Here is a 15,133-nt window from a genome sequence, read left to right on the forward strand (position 1 = left end):
CATGTTTTCTTTAGTAACTGATAAGTACCACGGTCCTTGATCACAACTGCACCAGAATAGCAACGCGGTCAAGATTTGCCCTTGCCCTTTCTCTGTATTTAATAATATACAGCTATGAAACGCCACCTCCCACAATCCTGCGAAAGCTACTCCACTGTCTTACACTACTTGGTCCTCATAAATATTTAATAACAGAGCTATAATTTCTAACCAATGGCAGTTGAGCAATCACGTGGCTCTTGGTTAGGTTAGGAAGAGAAGTTAGCTATCAGTGAGCTGAAGCTCAGTTAAAGAGAGACAGAGCTCGAGGTAGCATTTAAAGCGGCATAGCGACCCTTTGGGGTCGAATGCACGTAGTTGCAGGGCCAAAAACTATTCTATTTCAAACAAAACATTACATTAAAATGCCTATTCTACTTTTTTTAATAGACACGTCCGCTTCTATGAACCAGCGGACTTATCTGGGTACGACTTATCTGGATATTGCTAAAGGTGCGGTTGAAATATTTATGAAGGTAATGACGCGCAGCCAAAAAAACAGATTTGAAATCCCAAGGCAAAAGTCCCATAAAATTAACGTTTTCTTGTTTTCTTCAACAGCTGCGAGCCCGTGATCCAGCTAGTAGGGGAGACAGGTACATGCTAGTTACATTTGATGAACCACCCTACTGCATTAAGGTAAACATTTGTGTCTTTTTAAACTTTAATATTGACTGTATACCATCTTTGGCCCTTCATATAGGTGACATGATAGTTTTGGCCGCGGAAAAACGTCACTGTAGGGTTGAATTTTGTTGAGAAATTGCAGAGTAGTCGGGTGCAACCTCTGAAGATGGCGGACATTTTGCTTTTGTATGGCTGAACTGCTGAGATGGAGGTGGGGAGAATTATTAGACTCATGACGTCATCGGGTAGTTGCGATTTCGGCTACCCTGATAGGACGACTTTACTTTTTTCCTGTTTGGTTTGTGTTCTTGCTGCTTAGTAATGATTGGCAAATAACTATGACCAAAGTTTATTTTGATGTACTACACATTCAGCATGTGTAGCTTGCAAATCGGTCTGTCATTATAAAGTTTCTAGTTTATCGCAGTGTGTATGTCTTATAAGTATACTTTTTAGATTGTATTGTGACACATATTGTTTGAAGGGTCATAAATTGATTTCACAAGTTGCAGGTTCGGTCTAGTCGGGCACAGAAGAAAGCATTATCTTTTAATTTATGTTTACTTCGTTTTAAAGGATGAACTTGAGCTACTTCGTTTAGTACTTTACTGACCTTGGCGTTCTAGTTTTACTAGATTTAATAAAGTAAAATTGTACCCTTTAAATGCTCAGGAATCACTGAATTCTGAGTGTATTGCGTGCATTTACTTTTATGTATGTGTATTTGGGCTGCTACTGTGTTTTAGTGACTAAATACCCGTGTGCAGTACTGCATTTATCCTTTGTATCAACTCTAGCTTGCTGTCAGTTAATGGAAAAATCATTTGTATGGGTGTGTTTTGTGATAGTGTTCCATATTTGTATTCCTTGTCTGTGTGTATGGTCCAGCATAAAGTGTTTCCATAAATTTGCCATTTGTCTGGCTACCTCTGTACTTGCTGTTGAAACTATAAATTGCAGCACCGGATTTTTTTTGCCAGTGGGTATCCGGAAAGTTTTGCTGTAAAAGTCTTCTAACTGTTCAGAGTGCAGATCTTTCAGCAGTCAGAAGTGTGTTTAGTTAGTCTTTAATGGTCAATTTTTTCCAGTACAATGTCACCGTGCATTTACACAATTAAAATGATAATCGTAATGTTGATTGTAAAGTTTAACTGAACTGTAAGTGGTTGTATAAAATGTAGATAATTTGCCGAATACTGACGGGGGTGTACAAATGGAAAGGAGTTACAGATAGAAGTGCACGTACGGTAAGTGACATTTTAGCGGAAACTGGTGCAGTGCTATACTTTTGCTTTGGGGCTGTCTGCTACCGACAAATAACACTTTGTAGATATGTGCTATAGTCTTGCTCATTTCAAGCCAATACAGTAAATTAAAATAAGTTGGAATAGCTGGATATTTACTAAGGATATTATTATTTTTAATATTGATAAGATTAATCAAAGTATGTTTTTATCAACACTTTTTAGGGGTTCTAGCAGTGTGTATTAAAGGGCAGTAATTTCATTTGTAATGGTTAAGTAGAATAGTGAAGTACTTGTAATGGTTAAATAGGTTTAATTGTTATTTACAAGTAGTAATTGCATAGGTGCACCTGTTATTTAAAAGAAAAGTTTGCCATTTGAGGGCTGTCAGTTTGTATTTGAAAAACATAACCTGAGTCAGTTTTCTGCATCACTGATGCATTTGCTTATGAATTGTGATTGGTTGACTAGGATAATCTTTTAACAGCTTTACCAAATGATTTCCCCCTCAGATTGTGTTGCCATACTTTGTTACATTCAAAACTGGTTTGTGGTCATGACATGGGGATACTGTTTGTGCATCAGGGAATCCAACTGGTTGGATATGTGTAAAGGTTACTCTGGAGGCCCTGATAGGCAAGGCAGATCTGTGGAGGTACATAAACTTTGATATTTGCTGACTGCGTAAATGGGCTAGTCCGAACTGTGGAGGCAGTTGACATTTTCTAACCCAGTAAATGGGTTATTCCAAAGATCCTTTTTTACCCGTGACCTGGATTATAAACTGACTGAAAAAAATCAGTAATGTACACAGTGGTAAGCATGTTCCTTGGGTTAACAAGTGGATGGTTAATCGTTTGCTTTGAATAGAAACATGCAGTTACAAAATTGCCTAGTGCAGGAGGTTACATTTGGTGGAACAAGGAGTATAAAAACAGCATGCATTTTAAGAGTTGATACCTTGGGTAAAAATGGTGCTGCCCCTTTTAAGGATACCGGTTCTGGTAACCTGTTCTATCAGAGTTTGTTTAGGAAGGTGATCTACTTGTTTAGTGTTGTGCATGACATTTGATCAGCATGAATCTTTTGAGTTTATGTACAGCAGGAAGGTTGTTACTGGTGCGACTTGTTGGATTTTTGGCAGCAGGTGTGCAACCAAAGAGAATGAGTTTAGGTTTTATTGAACAGCAGTTTGTTTTGAGACAGTTTTTCTTATTCATGGATAAACGTGTGTGTGCATGCTTAATGTAGAGTTTGCAGTAAAGTCACGTGGCAGCAGTAGTGCTGCGTGTTTTTTACAGGTTTATATAGAATAGAACAAAAGAGAACTGGGAAGCCTACTTGACAATCCTAGTACAGGCAGAGTCCTAAAAACTTGTGGTTATTAGTATGCAAAGCTTTTGAGAAGTAAAGAAACAACCTGTAAACTATCTACCAGTTTTATTGCAACTTGTAGATAATCAGCAAATGGCCCTTCTTGCAGCGAAATTTGCATCCCGTTGTGACATGTTTTTGATGGGTTATTAGTGAGATGGATGAAAGAAATGACATTGCTGTGGTGTGTATTTAGACATTGCTTACCTTAATTTAACATATTCCTAGTTTTACATGTCTAGCAGGATAAAGTCTAAAAGTTTTATAGGTGGAGTCTTAAAAACTGAGTTTCATAGCTAACTGAAGGAGAAGTATTTTCTTTTCAGGATAGCAGTCTGCAGAAAAGACCTTAACAAGTGAAGTGCATAGGGTTTGCACTGAAGTTGAAGAGGCTGGCTTTCATGATGCTAAACTTTCTCCTTCAAAGCAAAGCTTTTTTTTTTTTTTTTTTCGGTGTCATGAGCACTTCTGTTATTTAGAGAACTTGTACACATAGTTTTACCTCACTTCTTGCCTTGGGACAGAGGAGTTCAGTAGAGATCCTTCACGGTATATTTATTATGAGAGGGCTACAGTTCAGTCATGTGTATCATCTACTTCTGTTTTTGTAAAGGCTAGGGATTGAGTACATTTTATTTTGTAAGTACCTAATAGTTCCTTACATTTGATGATGTCTGTAAGCAATTATTGAAGTTCTCATCTGAAAAAGACTAGTTTATGTTCTGGATGTTTGAGTGGGGAGGAAGGAACTGGTACAGACACTCATTAATATTCCAGTAGTATTCTAATGTATGTTTTGGTCCTCTCCAGACACTGAAAACTGATTGACAAGTCACCTCTGTGATGACTTTTCCCTGTATCTACCTGTATTGGGTGGTCATCATAAGGGGAAAAATGGCTACTCTAGTCCTTTTTTTGACTGTGTCTAAAAAAAAAATGCACCCTTGCATCTTCCAACAGTTCCACCCTAACAGAGGAGGGCAGCTTAACAGGAAGTAAATATTCTCATTCTGAAAAGAGCCCTCTAAGAGATCCCACTAGACCAGAAGGGGTCTGGATTCTACTCCAGATTCTTATTGGTGCACAAAAAGACACAGGGCTTCAGACTGATCTCCTCCCCTAATTTGACTGAACCAGGGAGTCATTTTGGTCAATGTGCAGTCCATCCTGCCATGCTTGCAGGCCTAGATTACCAGGTGGATGCATGCATGTCAAAATAGTAAAGTCATCTAGGAGAATTCTACACTTTTAGCTGGGAACCAATCATTATGATTTTGAGGACTGCCATTTGGATTCATTGCAGCCCCTTAGGTGTTCACTAAATGCATGATAATTTCTTCACCATCATCTCCTATGAGGAACAGTCACCAAGAGACTCATTCTGACATGATTGGTCCGTAGGTCTATTGTACACATCTCCATTTTTCCTCATAATTAGGTTACTCCAAAAAGCCAAAATATGCTAGCAAAGGGCATTATCATAGCCCTATTCTGGGTATGCCAGATATGGCTTTCCTTTCTCTGGCCTGTTCTCGACAAGATCTCTTCTGCAGCACGCTTGTCTTCTCTCATCTGTTTAGGCTTCCACAGCTGGACATCTGGTCTCTGAATGTGACTGCATGATTTCTCCACTTCCAGTGGTGGCCAGGGACCAGTTCTTTTCTAAGGTGTTCAGTCTGATTGCTTCATCTCAAAGATCTTTAATACCTTCTATAAAGAAAATTTACAAAGGCAAATGGAAGAAATATTCTGTTTGAGCTATTCAGAACACCGACTTCATTTTTTCAGCATCTGCAGGCCAAGTGCTTAACTTTTTGTCAGATAAAAAAAAAAAAGTACTAGCAACTATATCTTTTCATCAGTGTTTTTCTATATCTTCTAAAGCATGTAACAAGATATGCAAAATATTTTTCAAAGGAGTTTTTCACTCTTGTCCACTGTTGGCTTGCACTGCTCTAGCTTAGGGCTTGAATGTTGTGCTGGAAAAATTGACTAAATGTTGAGATTACATTTCTGACTTAGAAGATTGTTCTTCTGGTAGCCGTTATTTCCACAAAAAGCATTGAAATATCATGCTTTATTCCCCAAGCTTCCTTATCTGGTATTGCATCCAGATAGGGTCACACTTGGAACTGGTTCATCTTTATACCAAAAGTGGCCATTCAGACCAGCCTTAATCAGTCCGTTCTTTTTCCAAACTGTTCAAACAGACCGAATAACTGTTTTGTTGTTTAAGATGTTAATGAACCAACTTGGGTTCTACCTTTATTACACAAGTCTTTAGGAAAGATGGTCAATTGCTTCCATCCTTCCTGGATAGAGAGTCTGTTCCATAGTACTGGGATCCTTTGAGACACCTCCAACATGTTTTATTTATGTCACGGGCAAGTTACAGATTCTTGGATCTGGTGCTTGTTTTGCAGATGTGCGAGAGGTTTATCAGAGCTGGGTCTGAGGATGATTTGTACGCCAGGTAAAGATCACCTCTGAGTAAAGAGAGAGAGCCTTAAGGCGCTTTATGTAGGACTAGGTATTCATACCCTGGATTCTCCTGGTGAGAATTGTTTGAAGGCATTCTATCTGTTGCAAATGCCTAATAAGGTAAATGCCAAAGGGGGCATTGTATTCAATGAAAGTTCAGATAAGGGCTGAGTAGAGTGGTACAATAACTTCATTGGACTTGGATGCCATACCCTTGCTTATGAGTTAGGCGATATAGAATGATTTTCTAACTGTCTTGGCTACATGTTGGTCGGTAGCCAAATTACTGTTTACATATGTTCTCAAATCTCTAACTGCCAGGTCAGCTCTTATGGGTGTTCTATTATTGGGGTAATTGGCTTGGGTGGATAACTTCCCAAAGGGTACAATAATGCATTTTCCATTGGTGCCAGAACCGTGGATTAAAACTCAGTTGTTTGTGTTATACCCACTTGTAGGATATTGGTGACATGGGGGCAGTCTCTGGCTCTCAATTTACAGTAATCTGCAAACTTGGTGTGCCAGAGGCCTTCGATATTAGCTGTGCCTTCTGAAAAGTAGATGCCAAACGGGCACAGGCCCAACATAGAGCCCTTGGGTACTCCACTGGTGACCAGTCTCCTGGTTGAAGTGGCTTCACCAGTCCTGATGCCTTGGTTCCTTTCTGTGAACCAGCCTGTGATCCAGCAAGTTACGCAGAGATTTATACCTAGTTCTGAGAGTTGTCAACAATACCTGGATGGGGTATTGTATCAAACGCAAATATAGCTATGCAAAAGAAAACTAAAATGAAAACAGAAAAACAGAAGAAAACAGCCAGGAACCAATCCAATAAATTTAATACTTCTCCAGCGCTTCGGCAAAGCCTTCAAGGAGTACATAAAACAAGAATAAAGCACACCCTCTTAAATATAAACAGTAAAGCAGCAATTAACCAATTTAAAATAAATTCAAATTAGCATTTGCAGTTACACTCTAAATTAAGCCACAAAGGAACCATAGTATTAAATTTTAAAATAAATGCACTTTCTTTATACAACAATTTCTTCTTTTACATAATTTCAGAGTGAAAACCCATAGGAATCTTCTCCTGTATAGTTGCTTTTAAGCAGTAGGGGTCAGAATCATGAAATTCAACAAAATGTTTAACAGGACTATCCAGTTTTTTTTTATTTCTGATGTTCCTAGTCTACACACAAATTTCCTCTTGCTCTCCTCTATATAAATAAAATTACATGGGCACTGTAGAGCATAGATAACCCCTTCTGTATCACAATTGTATCTTTTTAATGGACTAAAGGTCTGTCCATTAATATACTCAAAGGTTCTTGTAATATATGGACACACATTACAGTGGCCACAAGCAAATGTACCTGTAGATGTACTTACAGTAAAAGTGGGATTCAAAATGGGAAATATAAATTGACTGTACCAAAATATTTCTTAAGTTTCTACCTTTTCATATACTATACCTAATGATGGAGATAAAAATCTTAGCCAAGTCATTATACTTGAATAACTATGTCCAATAATATTTTACCAAGTTAATAAAGATAGGGGCTAAACACACCATAAGTGGAAAAAAATATATTTGCCCTCTATCTTCCCTTCTCCCTACAAAATTTATTTATTTTTTGAATTTCATTATTCTTTACAAACTTGTCATGATTTAAGAAAAAATCAGTATCCTTTAATTTATTCACAGAGGCCTGTATAGATTCCCTCTTATACCCTCTGGATAAAAACATGGAATACATCCTTTCCATCTCTACATTAAAATCCTGTTCATTATTACACAATCTCCTCAATCTTAAACATTCAGTACATGGAAGAAACAAACTAGTATGTGGCGGATGGCAACTATTTACCCCCATCTTCAAACTTTCTATGAACTGTTGAGTATTTTCACGTCAGATTAATTTCCATAAAACGTGAGTTTTCTACCCACTTGCCTTGAGGTTATAGCTTTTTTATATTCATTGATATTATTAATACTGTAGGTTTTCCTATCATCCAAATGTGTCATACACATAGTTAAATATTATTAAGCATTCATTGTAACAATTTTACCCCTTTTATCAGAGGGTTTAATGACAACATTCCTGTTTCTGGACAATACTTCAATTTTCCATTATTCATCAGCTGTAAAATTATAAGTAATAGCATTCTTATTTTTCATAAAACCATCAAATTCACATTCCATTGCAAAGTTTAACATGTGGGAAAAGTGTTGAATACCATCATGTCTATATGGGAGGGGGGGGTAAAGTCGCTCTTGTATGTAATGTCTGTAGTGTCAAAAAGACTGCATTATAATCATTATCCCCCTCCAAGTCAGAATGGCAGGTATGAAAACTTCATCACTTACATTAGAATTATCCATATGTTGGCTAATTACGTTTTGTTCATACTCAAAAACATTAAAATGATAAGCTAGATGTACCTTACAACATATTTTAAATGCATCACATTTCAATTCATATAAACACGGTATAACCTTTGGAATAAATTTTAATCCGTAATTCAGTACTTTCATTTGGCTATCTGTTAAAACCAGCTCTGAGATATTTAATACCACAGTATCAGGAACTAAATCAGTACCATTTGGATTTCTTATTGTCTTGTATTGTCTATGGGATGTGAGGTTGAGATTGTATCAAACACCTTGGGCAGGTCAAGGTAGGCAGTGTGCATAGTTTTTCCTTCATCTATATTCTTGGTGAACCTGTTGAAGAAGTCTACCAGGTTGAGTAAGGCAAGACTTTCCCTTGAAAAGGTATCTGTAGGATGCTAATGTCCTTGTCCATGTTCATGGTAATTTGATCTATGGCTTTACATATTAAACTTGTCAGACTGAAAGGTCTGTAGATCACAGGCTCTGTTTATGGTCCACCATTGTGGAGAAGTGTGACCATTTATAGCTCTCTCTTCACACTGTATGTAACCTCATTTTAGGCTGTAGTTGAAGAGTGCCCATAGTGGTTATGCTAGATTATATATGAGGCTGTTTAGGAGGCAGTTTGGGGATATTGTCTGGGCCCATTGAAGCAGTGTTTTTGGCCTTGACTGTCATCAAGACCTGCTCCCTGTGGATATGCAAGAAGGGATTTCACAGGAGGTAGTTGGGGGGGGGGGGGTGCAGTTCTTTGGTAAACCCCTGACTGGGTGAACATATCTGTGCTCAGGGTGCATCCACTGCCTTTCTGTGAAATTCTCCTTTGGAGGAGATTATGGCAGCTGCTACATGGTCAACCTTTACAGTTTGAATACTCTTTCTAGGGCACATGCATTGTAAAAGGCTGTTCAAGCTTAGCTTAGGATTGTGAACAGTTTCCATTGTCCAGACAGGACCAGAATAAATATGTAAGTTATGGGCTTTCTAGAATGTTAGATTTATCTGCTCTTTGTATGGATGTACTCCTCTGCCTAAATGATCACTTCTGAAAGGACTTGTAGGGATCCTGGAGGCCTGTTTATTTTCACAGGATCCCTAGTTTATGGAACTGTATTGCTATGTTGCAGTCAGAATATGTAGGTTAGCTATTCATTTTGATTTAGTCTGGAGTACTCCTCTGGGGAGCAAGAGTTTCTGGGACAGAGTAGTGCTGCTGAGAAAAGGGTGTCAAGTTGACCGTTTCAGCAATTTCCAGTGTCTGGTAACATAACTTGTGTTTCACATGCAGGGGTGGTTTGAGGTTGAAGTCTGTGTTTGTCTCTCTACAGGATAGTTATTTGTTGCATTCCTATCGTAGCAGAATTCTGCAAGTTACGGGAAAAGCATTTGCTCTCAAAAAAATAAATACCTATTTGTTCCAGTGACGAAACATTTAATTAATTTTTTTCCATTGCCCCTGTAACTGTGGAGCATGAGGCTGTGCTGCAACTGACTGTGCACATTTTTCCTAATTGGGTGAAAGGTGGTCAGTCTGTGTGGTTGCTATACAGGCAAACATGGGGAATTTACATTTTCCCCCAGTATCTGCTTATCGTAGCTGCTAATTGTGTTTGTCAATGTGAGGACCTGGTATGACTTTTCCTGGGTGCTTGCACTCAACTGCACTTAAATGATTGATTAAGGATACCAAACAATTGCATCTTGTTGGAGCCAAGTAAATGTCCCAAGCTGCTGTTTTTCATACTGTGCACCTCTCTTTTGACAGTAAGAACTAACCTTGCAAAGGGCTGGGCAGCTTTCCTTTACCCAGGTTGGGCAAATTGGCATAAAGTGCTTAATATTACCCTTCCTGTCCAACTAACCGGACGTATTTTAAATGCACAAGTCTAACAGCTGATTGTGGAAGAGCACTAAAATTCAAGTATGGCATTGTGTAATAGTTTTAATCCACTTGTGTGTGGGTAATGCAAGATTTACCCATGGTTGGCTTTGTTTAACCACTTTGGCATCGCCGTTGTGATCAAAACACGTCAACTGTGGGTAAATCCCATGCTACTCTCTCTAGTTGTGGATTGCTGCTGAAGTAGATCAAATTTTGGCCTTGATTAGAAATGTATTCATGTTGTCTTCTAGAAGGAATGTGCCCCACACGACTTGGCTGCTCCTGTGTACGTATCAATGTATTTAAATATATGTATAATGTATCATAACTCTAAGCATGCTATGCTCTTTTTATAATGAGTAAGATCCTCACTACCACACTTGCACACAAACACACACTACACATTCCAATAAATGCATCTTTTTTGATGAGTACCACTGTCAACTCCATGTCCTTTTTATCTTTTTTTTTTTTTGTACGTCCATACTTGGAGTGTTTGATGGGATTATTCTGGACATCTGATTTTCTTTTTATTCTTGTGCACTAGAGCTTTTTTGTTGGTGCACAACATAGAGTTTTCAATGCAGCTCATGAAAGACATTTCTCACACATTTTCTTGTAAAAACAATGTGTGTGATTTGACATCTGTCTTTTTTACAGATGTCTGTAATTTCTCCTTTACAATGGTAATCTTCCTCAGGAATAATGTAGGACCTTGGCTTGGCTGTAAGTGCAACTACTTCAAGCTGTAGACTTTTATAGTCTTATCTGTCGACAGTCCGCAAGTCTGGTGGTCTTCACTTTGCATTATAATATTGTTTATTTTTATACTTTTTTTTGTTTTTCTTTTTTACTTTTTTTATATTGGTTTTTGGGCATCTGTGATGTAGCTGATATGGATAATTTTCTTTTCAGCTTTCTGGTGATCTGTTAAGATTGAATACCCATAATAGTATTACTGTTACCGAATTACGGCAACAGTCCTAGCCTTTCCTGTTTTCTCTTTAGAATGAGATTTTTCACTGTTGGGTTAGCTTTTGTCACTTATTGGTTTCCCTGTGAATAGTTTGCACTAGACAATACATGTCTGTATCCTCATTGTGCAAATCTTTTGAATTCTTGAGTTATATTACAGCCCATTGTCATTTAAGACAACACTGAGTCTCTCCCATCTCAAAACAATAATAGTAATGATGAGCTTTAATACTTGCTGTTATTGTGTCTGCCAGATTGACTGTTTCAGGTTGCTTGGAATAATTTACATACAAGTTACCAGGCTTCCTTTAACTGAAACAAATTTGTGCAATCTCTGCTGCAGGGACAATCATGGTGCACATTAGTTAACGTCTTTTCTCTGAATTGTTACGGTATGCATTGCAAATGGCACAACTTTCTATTCTGTTTAGCATTCCTGGCCAGGAGTTTTTGGTCTTTATTTGCCCTTTACTTTTCCAGGTATTACTTGTGTGCATTTGGTTTCGTGTTTCATCAGTTGCATTCATCTTTTCAATTGATTGGGAATTATTTTATCAGCTTTAGACATTTAAAGGTAACTTGCAGTGATTTGTAAAGGCTGCTACATTTTATAAAGGGTGGCAATTGCTTTCATCAGACGGACCTTGCTGACCTTTGACTGTGTGCCATTTCAGGATTTTCTGTGTAACGTTTTAAAATAAATCCTGAAGCTTGCTGCCACTTTTTTGACAAGTCCTCCTCTTAAAGAAGAACACTGAACTGTAAAAATACATTCGTAAGCTATTAATCGGCATGCATTTTGGTGAGGCCCTATTGATTTAAACTGAGTGTGGCAATTTATGATCCTTAGTACCTCTTCATATTATCTGCTCACCCATCCATAAAGGTGTTTTGGCAAATTGGCAGAGAGCTTCAGAAATTGATTGGTCTTTTTCCACTTATTTTACCATAGGCGTACAAGCAGATTCACGAGAATTCTCGTATCATTACAATTAACATCCGTTTGTCTTGTGCATCCTCTGTATGCTTTCAACGCATGGGGGGTGGTCTCATTTTTTGTAGGATCACGGCTTCAATGACTCGTGTCTACTGACAACACAGCTGACTTAATTATATGATGATATTCTAATGCTGGTATTTCTGTAACTGTCTTTATATCAGCCCTTCAGAACTTTATTAATAGGTCTAATCACAGTCTGCATTTTGCTAAAAACATAGTTGTCACAGTCAGTGCGTCATTCCTAGAAACCATTGGTGGCTTGCTTTTTTCTAACTTTGGCATTTGTACAGTTATGATGACTTTTTAGTATCAGCTTATGGGTCCCTCTGGCTTTGGAAATTTTGCATAGTATAGTAACTGTATCAGTCATGCTTTCTTCTTTTTTTAACCTTGCATAGATGTAGTAAATTATGTTTATGGCATCTTCCAAGCCTTCAGATAACTTCTGCAGCACTCTTTGGCATGTTTCTGGTGTGGATAATATCAAATACTCCTAGGAATCTGTTCCTCCTTAATGGTGCATTAAAATACATGCAACTTGGAGCTTTTTTATGGCTTTGTTAGCAACACTTGTCTGTATTTAGTACTGAACAAAACTTGGCTTTTCACAAACAGTGACTGCTTCCCCACCTGTAAGTAATGGGTAGTGCTTTATTTAAAAACTTTATTCAGATTTTATGGATCAACACACATACATACATTTGTCTTGCTTTATAGTAGCAACCATAATATTCACACTTTTTTTTTTTTTCTTAATGTCATTTAAGACTTTCATTGTCTTACTTTTCCTTGGAATTATCTTATTATAAGTTCATAGTTCATAGATTAGTACTAGGCTAACTGCCCTTGCAAGCCATTTTAAGCCTAGCCAGTTATCCCTTGTGAGACTCAAACCCTGCACTTTGTGTTTGTAAGGCAAACACCTTAACCATTAGGCCACCCTCCCATCCTTATTGCCATAACATCAGTGGTTCATAGGTGTGTACTAGGCTAATGGCCCTGGAGCTTTTACAAGCCTAGCCCGTAGAAGTGCCCTGGCATCGTGCCACCCCAATGTTGGTTCCCAGTGCCTCTATCAAGTAGAGCCACTCGAGTGATCCCCGGGGTGAGCTTTGTTTCCCATCCACTCATCAAGATTTCTCTTGAAGACTGTCAGTGAGGTGCTCTGCTTGACATGTATGGGAAGGCTATTCCATAGCATGGGTAGCCTCTGGGTTCTGAACCTGTCCCTCCAGCATGTTCTGTTTGTGTTAATGAGGTTCAGATCTCCTGGAGCGTGTGGTGTGGAAGGATTGGGATTTCTTTAGATGTAGCATTTCTAACAGAACTGGGTTAGACATGGCTTTGTAAGTGAAGTAGAGATCGCCTCTTTGTAGACTGTATGAGACCAAAAATAGCTGGAGTTTTTTTTTTTAGTCTGTCCATGTACGACATGTGTTTAAGGCCTTGGTTACTCTGAGGTACTTTTGTGGCCTTTTTCAGCTGTTGCATGTGTCTAGTGAGGTACATCCCAAATGGTGCATTATACTGTGGCCTGATGAGGGAAGAGTAGAGAGAGATGATTACCTCTTTCTTCCTGGATGCAAAAACCTTGGTAATGAGATGTGCCACATAGAAGGACTTTCTGACCACACTGACAATGTGATGTACTAAGTAGAGGCTGCTGTCAACCTGTGTCCCCAGATCTCTTATATTGCCTTCAATGTTCAGTCGGCTCCCATCAAAGTGGGAATTAGTGGGAACTGAGTTTTTCCCAAAGGGGATAACTGGGCATTTTTTGGCATTAAGCTTAAGGCCATGGTTTTGACACCAGTCAGTCTTAGTGAAGCCTTTCTGTAGGATGTCTACATCACTTGGAGTTAATAATGGCTCCCAGCTTGCCGTCATCTGTGAACTTGGTCAGAGTCCCTCCGTGTTGGCCTGGACCTCTGAGAAGTAGATGCCAAAGAGGAGAGGACCCAGGACTGATCCCTGTGGGATTCCACTCGTGACTAGTCGGCAGTGTGACTTTGAGTCTGCCACTTTCACACTTTGGGTTCTATCTGTGAGCCAGTTTGCAACCCACCTAGTGATATAGGGGTTGATGCCTAGATTGGTGAGTTTATCAATAATTCGAGTGGGGAATGGTATCAAAGGCCTTGGCCTGATCGAGGTAGGCTGTATGAACTGCCTTGCCCTCCTCCACAGCTCTGGTGACTGATTCAAAGAAGTCAGCCAGGTTGAGCAGGCATGATCTACCTTTCACAAAACCAAATTGAGTGGGATAGAGTTTGGAGGTTCCCTGTATCCTTGTTAATTAGGTCTATGATGATGCACTCCATAGCCTTACATGTCAGACTCGTCAGGCTAATGGGGCGATAATTCCCAGGGTCTGTAGTTGCTCCCCCTTTATGGAGAGGGATGACTGTAACAATCCGCCATTCGGTAGGGACAAAGCTTGAGGTGAGGCTGTGATTGAACAGGGCCCACAGGTATGGTGCCAGTTCACTTTGTAGTTCATGTAGAACCCATCCAGGGATATTGTTGGATCCCATGGAAGCTAATCACATCGCCACACTGGTCAGGAAATCCTTCTACGTGGCACACCTCATCACAAAAGATTTCTCATCCAGAAAAAAAGAGTTGATTGTTCCCCTCTTACTCATCACTTATTAGACCCATTATAGAGTACAACGCCCCTTTTGGTATGTACCTCACAAAACATTTACAACAACTGGAAAGGCTGCAAAAATACCTCACAAAGAGGATTACTGGCCTCAAACAGATGCCTTATGCAGACAGTCAAAAAAAACTCTGCTTTACTCTGTCGCATATCGCTTACTCAGAGGCTATCTCTGCCTAACATACAAAGCTATGTCAAACCCAGAGCTGTTGGACATGCTCCACTTAAAGAAATCCCAATCCGTCCGAGCTACATGCTCTAGGGACCTAAACCTTGTCACCACAATAAACAGAACATGCTGGAGGGATAGATTCCTACCCAGAGACTTCCCATACTCTGGAACAGACTACCTATCTATGTCAAACAGAGCTCCTCATTAACACTCTTCAAGAAAAACCTTGATGATTGGCTGGGTAATAGGAAATTCACCCCTAGGATCACTTCTGTGGCTCTG

General features: G+C 39.0%; 1 protein-coding gene across 1 annotated transcript in view; it reads left to right on the forward strand.

The window, feature by feature from the left end:
* The first annotated feature begins 259 nt into the window (after positions 1–259).
* The window catches only part of LOC122789874 (integrator complex subunit 6-like), a 753,279-nt gene continuing 738,405 nt past the window's right edge, over positions 260–15,133 (forward strand). The window contains exons 1-2 of the mRNA XM_044057307.1: positions 260–515; positions 601–678. Coding sequence (XP_043913242.1) covers positions 348–515; positions 601–678 — 246 coding nt within the window. The 5' untranslated portion in view covers positions 260–347. The remainder of the gene's footprint in view (positions 516–600; positions 679–15,133) is intronic.

The sequence above is a fragment of the Protopterus annectens genome, chromosome 15.part0 (assembly GCF_019279795.1).
Source record: "Protopterus annectens isolate FY-2018-M chromosome 15.part0, PAN1.0, whole genome shotgun sequence".
Taxonomy (NCBI): domain Eukaryota; kingdom Metazoa; phylum Chordata; order Ceratodontiformes; family Protopteridae; genus Protopterus; species Protopterus annectens.